Consider the following 12,811-nt stretch of genomic DNA (forward strand, 5'->3'; position numbering starts at 1 on the left):
GCAAGGAGTATTCCCTAATCTCCCCAAATTCATGTACAGAAGAGCCCCCACAATCTGCGATAAAATTGTGAAGAGCATTCCAGATCCACCAAGTAGAGGTCTCACATTTTTCACAGGAACAGGTTTCTTTCTGTGTACACGGTGCTTTGCGTGCACTAAAACAAAACGCCCAAATAAGAAGAAACTGAGTTTTACCTCCACTAGTACAGGAAACACCTACGAAGTAAAAGACTTCATATGCTGCAACACGGAAGGGGCAGTGTATGCTTTAAAATGCAGCCGTGAACTGCAATACATAGGGCAAACCAAAAGACCTATAAAGATTTGCATTAAAGAACATGTACAGAACATTAAAAAAAGATTTGATATGCATAGTGTACAGTATCTAAACACTTCACCACAACACTGCAGTGTTAGCACAGTGGTATAGTGGTTAGCACTTTCACCTAACAGCAAAAGTGTTGCTGGTTCAAATCCCAACCATGACACTACCTGCATGGAGTTTGCATATTCTCCCTGTCCCTGCATGGGTTTCTCTGGTTTCCTCCCACACTCCAAAGACATGCTGGTAGAGTAATTGGCTGTATGAATGTAAGTTCAATTGTAAACAGGCTCCTTGGGAGCAGGGACTGATGTGAATTACAATGTATATGTAAAGCACTGCATAAATTGATGGTGCTATGCAAGTACCTGAAATATATACCAGTAAGTTAATGTATGTGTTCCGAACTTAAACCTATGGTGTATAAACTGGAAAACTGTTGTTGGCTTTACATGAACTTATGGTCTATAAACTGGAAAACTGTTGTTGGCTTTACTTGAACCTATGGTCTATAAACTGGAAAACTGTTGTTGGCTTTACTTGAACCTATGGTATATAAACTGGAAAACTGTTGCTGGCTTTACTTGAACCTATGGTATATAAACTGGAAAACTGCTGTTGGCTTTACATGAACTTATGCTCTATAAACTGAAAACAATTTAGTTTGCTTTACATAAAACGGAAAAGTTGAAAACATGAAAAGTCTAATGAGTCGGACAATTCAGCACAATATTTTTTACAGTGTAGAAGTTCGATTTTTAGATTACATTTATGCAAACTTGGCTGTTGTAATGCTAGATACTAAGTAAAACATGGAATGACAATTTGCAGCTACCGTGTTTCCCCAAAAATAAGACCTACCCCGAAAAAAGACCTACCCCGATTTTCAGGAAGGGCTGCAATATAAGCCCTACCCCGAAAATAAGCCCTAGTTTAGAGTGCTGGGGAAATACTAGAGTCCACTATATTACACTATTTTATAGTGTAGTTGTGCCAAATACCTTTTGGTATAGCGCTGACCTCCCTGTGCTCTCAGCTGTACTCGTGCTGCTCTCCTCTTCCCCTCTCCTCCCAGCGGGGGATCTCGGGCCCCCCTCTCTCTGCATTCCTTAGAGCTGGGAAGAGGCTTTTGGTGGGAAACGGAATCACCGAGCAGCGCTCAGCTGATGTCATGCTGATCTGCTCTTCTGAAAGCTGTCAGGGGGAATCTCGGGCCCCACTCACTCTGCATTCCTTGGAGCTGGGATAAGGGCTCCGGTGGGCAACGAAATTGCCAAGCAGCGCTCAGCTGATGTTACGCCCATCTGCTCTTCTGAAAGCTGTCAGGGGGAATCTCGGACCCCCCTCCCTCTGCATTCCTTAGAGCTCTGGTGGGGAACAGAATCGCTGAACAGCGATCAGCTGATGTCGGGCTGCTCTGCCCTTCTGCAAGCTGTCAGCGAGGGATCTCGGGCCCCCCTCCCTCTGCAGTGCTTGAAGAGGGGAAGAGAGCTTCAAAGGGTTACAGATGCGCCCAGCACTAGAAGAAGGTATGTGGCACAATTGAATTTCAGACATACACATTATGCAATATGCGGTGCTGTAAATTTTAGGAATTTCCACAGGGGATTTCTGACAGGCAGGGGGGAGAGAAGACAGCATATAAGACCTACCCTGAAAATAAGCCCTAGTGTGTTTTTGGCTGGCAAAATTAATATAAGACCCGGGCTCATTTTCGGGGAAACACGGTAGGTATTTTTTAATGAATAATTCAGGTTTCATAACACTTTATACTTACTCAGAGCTATGTTTTACATGTTCAGTCATTGGGTCTTCCCCAGGTTGAAATGAATGAATGCAGATACCACATGTGTAGCACCTCACTGCATCTCCTTTTCCTAAAATAATATAGATAGATCGCTTGGGTTTATAATTTATTTCACAATTATTTATGATGTACTTGATTTGAATATTATTATTTTTATTCTATTTTTCCTTCTATTAACCACTTAAGGACCGCCTCCTGCAGATATACGTCGGCAAAATGGCACGGCTGGGCACAAGCACATACCTGTATGTCCTTTTTAAGTGCCCAGCCGTGACCCGGTCCGAAGCTCCGTGACCGCGGCCGCGTGCCCAGTTGCCGCCGGAGTCCCGCGATCGGTCCCCAGAGCTGAAGAACGGGGAGAGGTGGGTGTAAACACAGCTTCCCTGTTCTTCACAGTGGCAGCTTCATTGATCGTGTGTTCCCTAATATAGGGAAACACGATCAATGACGTCACACGTTCAGCCCCGCCCCCTACAGTTAGAAAAACATATGAGGTCACACATAACCCCTACAGTGCCCCCTAGTGGTTAACTCCCAAACTGCAATTGTCATTTTCACAGTAAACAATACATTTTTATATAATTGTTTGCTGTGAAAATGACATGATGGTCCCAAAAATGTGTCAAAATTGTCCGATGTGTCCGCCATAATATCGCAGTCATGAAGAAAATTGCTGATGATGCTCTGGGACAATTCACCATTTTATAGAAAGATGAAAAGGATATACACTTTTCCTTTTGCCAGACTCCCCTTATTAAACATCATGGTACTTCACTGCTATGCTATGCAGCATCACTGTTTTGCCAGACCACCCTCGCATTTTATTAATATTCTTCCTCACAATTAGGCTTCATTTCCACTGGCGTTTTTACAGCCACTGTTGTTAGCCTTTTTACAGCTTAAAAACGCCTGTCCATGTTTATTTTGTGAGCTGGAGCTCAAAAACGCCGCGGTAGCGTTTTTGAGCGTTTGTGCGCGTTTTTGAGCGTTTTTTTAATGTCTGGCGTTTTTACAGCTCTATTGCTGGAGCCACAGAACGCCCTGGTCCCGCGTTTTTTTTACAGCTCAAAAACGCCTATGCCATTTGTAGCTCAAAAACGCCTATGTGGGCATGATGCCATAGAATAACATGGACAGGCGTTTTTAAGCTGTAAAAAACGCTCAGAAAAGTGGCTGTAAAAACGCCAGTGGAAATGAAGCCTAAAGTGCAACTACCTAAGGATATCAATAAAATCCTAGATCAATTTTGCCAGCCTTTATACCTTGGAGGAACTGTTTAAATGAATTTAAGGGCCTCAAACCTTTAGGCTTGGTTCACACTAGCCGACTCCACAGTCATGTGATTTTCTGTGCAACTTTGGAGTCCGACTTTGATTTGACTTTGAAAGGACTTTTACTAAAGTCACATCAAAGTCATGTCAAAGTAGTCCAGGAACCATTTCTGAAGTCACAGAAACTTCAGTAGCATCAATTGGAACTTCTCTCATAAAGATACATGGCATTATACATGTCCTGCAACTTTGGGTCTCACAAGTCGGATCCTAAGTTGCAGGAGTGTGAACCGAGCCTCATCTATAGTTCATATAGTAGTGTATTTGACACCTAAATTTGATTCTTTTAAGCACACCCCCCCCCCCCCCTACTACACAAAAAACTTTCAGGATTAATCATTAAATTGAACAAATATTCATAATATCCACAAAGGAAATGCAGACAGTGAAAGTTGCTGTATTCCTTTACAGCAGTGGTCAGTGGTAAAATGGCACATTACATTGGTGGTTACTAGTATAAAAGTGTGCTTTTACATTGGATAGCATAGAAAAAATACCTTTACAATAGTGGTCAGTAGGATAGGTGCCCCCTTACATTGGTGGTTAGTGGGAGAGACGACTATAGACTATTATGGTAAGTAGAGGGTATGCCTTGTTATCCTGCTCAAGGAACCCCTAGCAACCACTGCAGGAACCCCAGGGTTCCAGAGAACCCTGGATGAGAAAGACTTTAGCTATTAAGCTATTGGATGGCAATCTTTGCTGGTACCTTTAATGCAGCAATTGTATAGAAATACTTCTAAAGCCTCGTACACACGATCGGATATCTGATGGAATCTAATCCGATGGATTTTTTCGTTGGATATCCGATGAAGCTGACTTTCATCAGTCTTGCCTACACACTATCAGTCAAAAATCCGACCGTGCCAAAACGTGGTGACGTAAAACACTACGACGTGCTGAGAAAAACGAAGTTCAATGCTTCCAAGCATGCGTCGACTTGATTCTGAGCATGCGTGGATTTTTGACCGATTGACTTCCACACAAACAATCGTTTTTTTCTATCGGTTTTTTATCCATAGGAAAAATTTAAAACATGTTCTATTTTTTTTCACTGATGGAAAACAAACCGATGGGGCCCACACACGATCGGTTTGTCCAATGAAAACAGTCCATCGGTCTGAGAGAAATAAAGCCTAACAGGGGTTCTAACCCTTACCTCTACTCAAAATGACAAAAAAAATATTTTGTCTTATCCCACACGATTGTTTTTCGGCTTGTAAAAAAACGACGTTTTTAAAAATGTAATTTAAAATGATCGTGTGTGGGCTTCACAGCATTTTTCGGGTTCTGAAAAACAACAAAAAATTTTTTCCAACATGCTCCATTTTTTAACGATGTTTTAAACTATGTCGTTTTTCGGGTTGTAAAAAATTATCGTGTGTGGGTTTAAACGACATGAAAAACCCGCTCATGCTCAGAAGTAAGTTATGAGTCAGGAGCGCTCGTTCTGGTAAAACTAGCGTTCGGAATGGAGATAGCACATTCATCACGCTGTAACAGACTGAAAAGTGCAAATCGTCTTTTACTAACGCAAAATCAGCTAAAGCAGCACAAAGGGTGGCACCATCCGCATGGAACTTCCCCTTTATAGTGCCGTCGCATGTGTGTGGGCAACGTAGTTTTTAATGATGAAGTTGAAAAAAAATATGTTTTTTCTAGAGGCTGAAAAACGTCGTTTTTTACAAGCCGAAAAATGATCGTGTGTACGCAGCATTAGGGTTCATTTTAAGTTAAATTCCCCAAATGCTTGTAAGAACAGGTAGTATACTGTTAAATATATGCGGCCTGGCTTTGAAAAATAGCACACAAAAAAAAGAGTTCCTTAGCAACGTTTCCGCAACAGTTTAGGAGGGCAGAGATCCCCTGCTTTAGAAGGTGCGCAATATTGTGCCCATTAAAGACAAGTGAGACAAAGGCTCCATTTTGTGTTTGGCCCTGGCACATGGGGCTCTGCATTATGGGCATTTATTCCTGGATGTCCCAGGTTGCATACTGCCCTAAACAGAAGTACCACTAGATGCACCACCCAGGCCTGTCCAGCTACAGCAGCTGTCAGACTCTCATAGAATTTCACAGGATGCCAGCAGCAGGGCCAGACAACACATTTGTGCCCTCCACCTGTGGCTAAACGCTGGAGCCCCATGCAATGGGGGTAAATGCCCAGTGAGCATGGGGATTAACACATGAACTGACAAAGGAAGAAAAACAAAATGGCACTCAAAAATTAGCTTTACCTGTATAGAAAAATCCCCATCTGGCAAGTGAAGCAGGATCTACATTGGCATTTGCAGGCCACTTTTTAAACGACTCCAGACGAACATTCTCATTTTCAAAGACATTCAGGTTGGCAGCACCTGGCAAACAAATATTTACTGTTGTGATATTAATGTAATTACCATCTCTAACAAGTCACCAGCAAACATGGAATTTACCCAGCTCTGAAGGTTACAATTCAATATGCGTCGTATGCGTTTAGAGATGTATGACCCAAACTCAGAAATTCTATGTTCAGGGCACACATCTATGAACGCATACGACCTTAAACATATTTCAGCCTATCATTGATTTTGACAGAACTGTTGCTAGCAGGCTGTACACCTGTGCCTCCTGGGTGCTGAAATACACCGTTTTTTTTACACTATACGAGCAAAGGGGCCCGTGTGCATGAGCCCTAAACAGTAGCAGGCAGAAGTAGTTAATACCCTGAGCTTAGGAAAAACCTGGAGTATACAGAAAAAAAAATTGTATTCAGCCCCCCCCCCAATACTTTGTAGAACCACCTTTCAATGCCATTACAGCTGCAGGTCTTTTTGAGTATGTCTTTACCAGCTTTGCACATCTATAGAGTGACATTTTTGCCTATTTTTCTTTGCAAAATAGCTCAAGCTCTGTCAGATTAGATGGAGAGCATCTTAGAACAGCAATTTTCAAGTCTTGCCACAGATTCTCAATTGGATTTAGGTCTGGACTTTGACTGGGCCATTCTAACACATGAATATGCGTTGATCTAAACCATTCCATTGTAGCTCTGGCTGTATGTTTAGGGTTGTTGTCCTGATGGAAGGTGAACCCCATCCCCAGCCTCAAGTCTTTTGCAGACTCGAACATGTTTTCTTCTAAGATTGGCCTGTATTTGGCTTCATCCATCATTCCATGAACACTGACCAGCTTCCTGCTGGAGAAAAATCACCCCCACAACATGATGCTGCCACCACCATGTTTCACGGTGGGGATGGTGTGTTCAGGGTGATGTGCAGTGTTAGTTTTCTGCCACACAAATCGTTTTGCTTTTTTTTTTTTTTTTTTAATTTTCATTCTTTATTTGTCTTTTTTTACCTTATACATATTTGATTATTTAAACAAATCTTTCATATCAAAAAAGTTCCAAGAACCAACATCATTTCTTATTTGTTACTTAATCTTAGTGTACGATACAACTACTATAAAAGTTAAGAATATACATTAATTATCTTATTTGTATGAAGGGAAAGGGAAACACCATCCAGTAGAAAGGGAGAAAAAGAAAAGAAAAAAAAGAAAAAAAGAGAGAAAAAGATAAAATGCTCAGATCATCCCCATTACAGGGAACTGTTCTTATACCTGTTCACGGTGTGGTTGGTACCTAATATTTTGTTCTTAACTTTATATACCTGGGCCCTCCCCCCATTTTTCTCTCTCCTCTGGTGAGGTTTCAAAGCCGGCCCCACCTTTCCTAAATGACACATGTGTGGCTTTATTTTTAAGAGTTATTTTATTTCTACCTCCTCCCAGTTATAATTCTTACCCACTAGAGGGGCAGGTCTTTCTCTTCCAACCAAGGTCTCCACATCTCCTCAAACTCCTTAAGGTTACCTCTTTTTGTATAGACTGCTCTTTCTTTACATATCGTCTCATTTACTGCTCCCACCCATTCCCTTATTGTTGGAGGTGTTGTCGCCTGCCATCTTAACATTATTAATTTCCTTGCTTGGAACAGACATCTCAGTAATACCACTGTGGTGCTTTTCTTCTCGTTCCGTTCCCTTCTATATCCCAGTACACATAGTGTGGCCTCTGCCTCCAGAGGTACACCAAATGTCTCCCCTATGACATCTACTATTCCTTCCCAATAGCGAAACAATTTCGGGCATCGCCACACCATGTGTACTAGGTCTCCAGTCCCCTGGCATCTAGGGCATTTGTCATCAGTTCTTCTCCCAAAGTTGAACAGACGTTTAGGTGTATAGTAGGCTCGATTCACCAGCATCAAATGGGAGACCTTCTGTGGGGGTGAGACCGAAACTTTTGGCCCCATCTCCAAAACCCTCCGCCATTGATCCTGTGTCAATTCCCCCAGATCCTCCTCCCATTTCTCTTTTGTTTTTAGGAGATGCCGGCCCATATTAGCCTTTTTACTCATCTGTTTGTATAATTCCGAGATGAGTCCCTTAGTTGGTCCTACCTTGCCTAGTTCTTGGAGAAGGGGCATTTCACACCACACTAGCGTTTGTGTCCTAAACTGGGCCTCAAGGGCATGCCCCACCTGTATATAAGTGAAAAATGAATATTGAGGTATCTTGAATTCCTCTCTTAAATCCTGAAATTTCCTATATTTATCCTCTTTATATAGTTGTTTCAACCTTTTAATACCGTTTATTTCCCATGCTCTGACCTTTCCTATCTGGAGGACTTCCTTCAGTTTGTTGTTATTCCACAGTGGGGAGAGTTCAGAAAACCCGGTATAGCCCATTAATTTTTTAACCGATTTCCATATTTTGGTTATCATTTTTGTTGTTGGATTCCTATATCTAAAGGAGTCAGCCTCTAGTGCTTCAAAGATAGTGTCGTGAGAGACCCCATTCATCATTATCATCCCGTTAGGGGTACCTCCTCCTGGGATATTACCTCCCCCTATTTGTTGCAGTTGTGCAGAAAAATAATAGATCTCGGGTTGGGGCACTGCAAGTCCTCCCTCCCCCACCGGGAGCTGCAGTGTGCGAAGACGTATCCTAGCCTGTCCCCCTTTCCAAATTAACTCCCTAAAGAGAGATTCAATTTTATTGAACCATTTTTTACCAATCCATATTGGGGAATTGTGCATTATGTATAAAAGTTGTGGTTGCCAAATCATTTTGATTAAACTACACCTACCTGCCACTGATAGATGGAGACGTTTCCAAATATAAATTTTTTGTTTGAACTTAGCAAGTAGGGGGATGAGATTTTTATAAATGTATTGATTAGGGTTTTTCGTCACCAATATCCCCAGGTATCTCATTGTATCCACCACTGTTAACTGTGGCAGTCCTCGTATCGCCGTTTCTCCACGTGGATCTATCGGCAGTAGCTCGGACTTCCCCCAGTTTATTTCTAGTCCCGAAAAACTCCCAAACTCCTCCACCAAGCTCATTGCTTTTGTCAGAGATTGTTCCGTGTCTCCCAGGAAGAGCAGGATATCGTCGGCATAAAGCGCAATTTTTTCTTCTCCCGTCATTCTCTGGAATCCGGATATCTCAATATTTGACCTAATAGCGATTGCCAGAGGTTCCATCGCAAGGGCGAAGAGCAGGGGTGACAAAGGGCACCCCTGTCTCGTCCCCCTCTCGAGGACAATTTTTTTTGAGATTTCATTATTTATTTTTAACTTAGCACTAGGATTATCATAAAGCATTTTTATCCACCCTGAAAAAATCGGTCCGAACCCAAATTTATCCAGCACCTTCCACATATACCCCCATTCTACGCTGTCGAAGGCTTTGGTCACATCCAGTGACAATACGGCCCTTGCTCCCTCATTCTGTGTTGGGGTTTGTAAGTTTAGAAATGTCCTCCTGATGTTCATACTGGTAGATCTATTAGCTATAAACCCCGTCTGGTCTGGGTGAATTAATTTTGAAATAACCCTGTTAAGCCTTGCTGCCAAGACCTTTGCTATAATTTTAGCGTCAGAGCACAGAAGGGATATAGGTCTATATGCCACAGGGTCCAGTGGATCTTTCCCATCTTTTGGTATAATTATAACCGTTGCTTCCAGCATTGAAGCAGGGAGTTTACCTTCTACCACCGCTCCATTTAATGTTTTTATAAGCTCGGGTAACAATATATCTCCATAATATTTATACATTTCTGCTGGGAGCCCATCTGGTCCTGGCGACTTTTGGTTCGCCATACCTGCTACTGCCAACTGTAACTCCCCCAGTGTTATTGGGTTTTCTAGTTCTTCCCTTTCTAATTGGGTTATAAGCGGGATTTCTAGTCTCTCCAGGAAGTCCTCCATTTCTTTCTCCATTCCCCTCTTTTGTGTAGTGTACAATTTTTGATAGTATGCCCAAAAAATCTGCACTATCTCTGAGGTGTCCGAAGTTATCGCGCCACTTGTTAATCTGATGGACCGGACGCCAGAGGAGGAAGAGTTAGATTTTACCACCTGCGCCAGCATCCTTCCAACACCTTCCCCTTCTGCAAATGAGGATTGTCGCAAAAATAGTCGTCTGGTCTCTACTTCCCTTGTAATTACGGATTTATACGCTTGTTGTTTTTCAAGCCATATTTTCTTTCCCTTCGGCGTTGGGTCCCCCACATAGTTATTTTCTGCCTCTAATACCTCTCTACGGGATTTTTCCTCCGCCTCTCTTGCTTTTTTATTAAATTTTGCTATCTGCTGAATCAGGACACCTCGAAGGTACGCCTTCAGGGTGTCCCATAATATCCCAGTGCCCGTGGTGCCTTCATTGATATCTACAAATTCCTTCAGTTTGGGCAGAACTTCATCCGACTTCTTTATTAACTCACACCAGTGTGCATTAATTTTCCAATCTCTCTGAATTTTTTGTCCACCTTGATTTAGGGTAAGAACCATAGGAGAATGATCAGACACTCCTCTTGGCAAATATATTACTTTTCCCACTATCTGTAGTGCTAAATAATTCCCCAGGGCCATATCAATCCTGGAGAGTGTAGAGTGCGTACTTGAGTAACAAGAATATTGTTGAATCCCCGGATTCCTCACTCTCCACAAGTCTAACAGACCAACCTCTTCCAGAAATTGACCCAGGTGGCTATTTTTCATGAGGTCTAGGACCAACGGTATGGGAAACCTATCCACTCTTCGGTCCAAGACCTCATTGAAATCTCCTACCACCAACACCGGTATCTCTTCCTTCCCCATTATAAATTCATTTAATCTGAGCATAATATCAATCCTAAAGGGCGGGGGGACATATATATTTGCTATTATATACATTTTGTTATTTATTATACAATGCAGAAAAATAAATCGACCATATTCGTCTATGCTGACTTGTCTGCAGGAAAATCCCACTCCAGCTCTCACCAGAATACTCACTCCTCTAGAATATGTAGAGTGCACTGAGTGGTACTGGGTAGGGTATTTTTTACTCTGTAGTAGGTAACTTGTATTTTTCATTAGATGGGTTTCCTGCAGACACATCAGCCCTATTCCATGTTTTTCCAGCGTGGCAAAGACTGCAGCCCTTTTTGCTGCAGTTCCCAAGCCTCTAACATTCCATGAGCTTAAGTTTAACATTTTACTTTACATATAGCAACCGAGGATATACCACAGGAGAACAGAGGCATCCATCCCAAAACATAATTTATATAGCTATTCATTACCCTAATTATCTTTGTGTATAAATAGTCCTTACTAATTTTACCGTGTCTATTAGAACTTGTGAACTAACATCCCCCAAAAATGTATGTGCTATTTTAGTGTTGTTTCCATGTAGGTTTTCAAACTTTATTTTCCCATACAAAAATTTATACCCCTTGTGAAATGCTTTGCCATTTTCCCCTTTTCTCATTCCTTTGTGCATTATCATTACCTTCTATACTTTTCTTTGGTTCGTGTTTTATATATATTTTACTTATTGCAGTGAACATTTTTTCCCTGTGTATCATGTACTTATCTTCCCTTCCCCTCCCACCCTTCCTCCCTCCCCTCCCCCTCCCTCCCTTCCCTCCCTCCCCCCCCCCCTCCGCACCTACCCAGGTGTTCCCCTAAGGGGTTTCCTATGGCCGTTTCCCATATCATCCTTTCCTCTCTTAACCCACCTTCATTCACTCCCCCCTTCCCCCCCCCCTCCCCACTTCTCCCACCCCTCCTCATTCACAATCCTCCCTTCTCTATTCAACTCTTGACCAATTCCTCTCATTCGTTTAAGTGTGCACCCTTCCTCCCACCTCCCCCCCCCCCTATCCGTGCGAGTTACAAATTAAACCCCTTACTCCTAGCTTCCCCCTCCCTCCTTTAATTGCGTTTCCATCCATAGTGCTGCATCTTCAGGTTTATCAAAAAATAATGTCATTCCCAGCGCAACCACCCGTAGCCGCGCTGGGTATAATAAAGCATATGGAAGTTTAACCCTCTGCATTTTCCGTTTAACCTCCAGAAACCCCGCCCTCCTCTTCTGTAACTGGGGAGAAAAATCAGGGTAAAATGAAACTTTAGAGCCTTCAAAAAAAACCTCTCCCATTTCTCTACTCTTTCTCAATAGGGACTCTTTATCTCGGTAATTCAAAAATTTTAGTAGCATTGATCTTGGACGCCCCCCGGTGGGGGAGGCTTAAAGGGGACTCTATGTGCTCTTTCTATTGTAAAAGCTTGTGAGAAGCTTTCTCTACCAAATAGTTTTACAAACCAGTTTTCCAAAAATTCTATTGGTCTAGCCCCCTCACATTTCTCCGGTAGCCCCACCAGCCTAACATTGTCCCTCCGGAGTCTATTTTCTATTTCATCCATTTTTTCTTCTAATGTCTCCACTTGGGACTTCATGTTCTTAACATCTTGTTTGAGAGGGTGCATTTCATCTTCCATTTGTGAGATCCTCCCCTCTGCTTCTGATATCCTTTCATTAGTTTTCCTTAATTCCTGTCCCACTGAGACCAGTTCTTCCTTGACACTTTTCATTTGGTCACACAGTTCTCCCAGTGCCTTTTTACATTCATTCACCACTAGGAATACGTCTTTTATTGTGGGAGTATCTTCTGACCTGGGGGTTACTTTTGGATCCATAACTATGGGCGCTGCGCTCTTATTAACTGAAGTTTTACTTGCCACTGCCGCTGTTTGGCCTTGGCTTCGTCTCTCTGTGTTTATTTTGGCAGAGGCCTGGGATATTGAGCCATTTTTAATGGGGGTCTGCTCTGATGAAAGAACATATTTTTCTAATTTGGCTGCTGCTACAGCAGCTACCCCCACCTTGTCTTTTGCTGACCTTAATGCTTGCGGCCCAGACATTATAGAGAGAAAAAAACTTCTGTTTTTTCCCTTTCTTCCCTTTCCTTTAAAGAAGAGAAAGAACAAACAAAAAAGAAAAACAAAATGAATTGACCATTAATGGTCAATCTCCA

At 42.3% G+C, this 12,811-nt stretch overlaps 1 protein-coding gene across 1 annotated transcript in view; it reads right to left on the bottom strand.

Moving 5' to 3' along the window:
* The window catches only part of LOC120930318 (baculoviral IAP repeat-containing protein 1e-like), an 88,445-nt gene that overhangs the window by 46,229 nt on the left and 29,405 nt on the right, over positions 1–12,811 (bottom strand). The window contains exons 6-7 of the mRNA XM_040341528.1: positions 5,698–5,817; positions 2,100–2,199 (exon numbers count right to left, since the gene is read on the bottom strand). Coding sequence (XP_040197462.1) covers positions 2,100–2,199; positions 5,698–5,817 — 220 coding nt within the window. The remainder of the gene's footprint in view (positions 1–2,099; positions 2,200–5,697; positions 5,818–12,811) is intronic.

Source organism: Rana temporaria, chromosome 1 (genome assembly GCF_905171775.1).
Source record: "Rana temporaria chromosome 1, aRanTem1.1, whole genome shotgun sequence".
Lineage (NCBI taxonomy): Eukaryota > Metazoa > Chordata > Amphibia > Anura > Ranidae > Rana > Rana temporaria.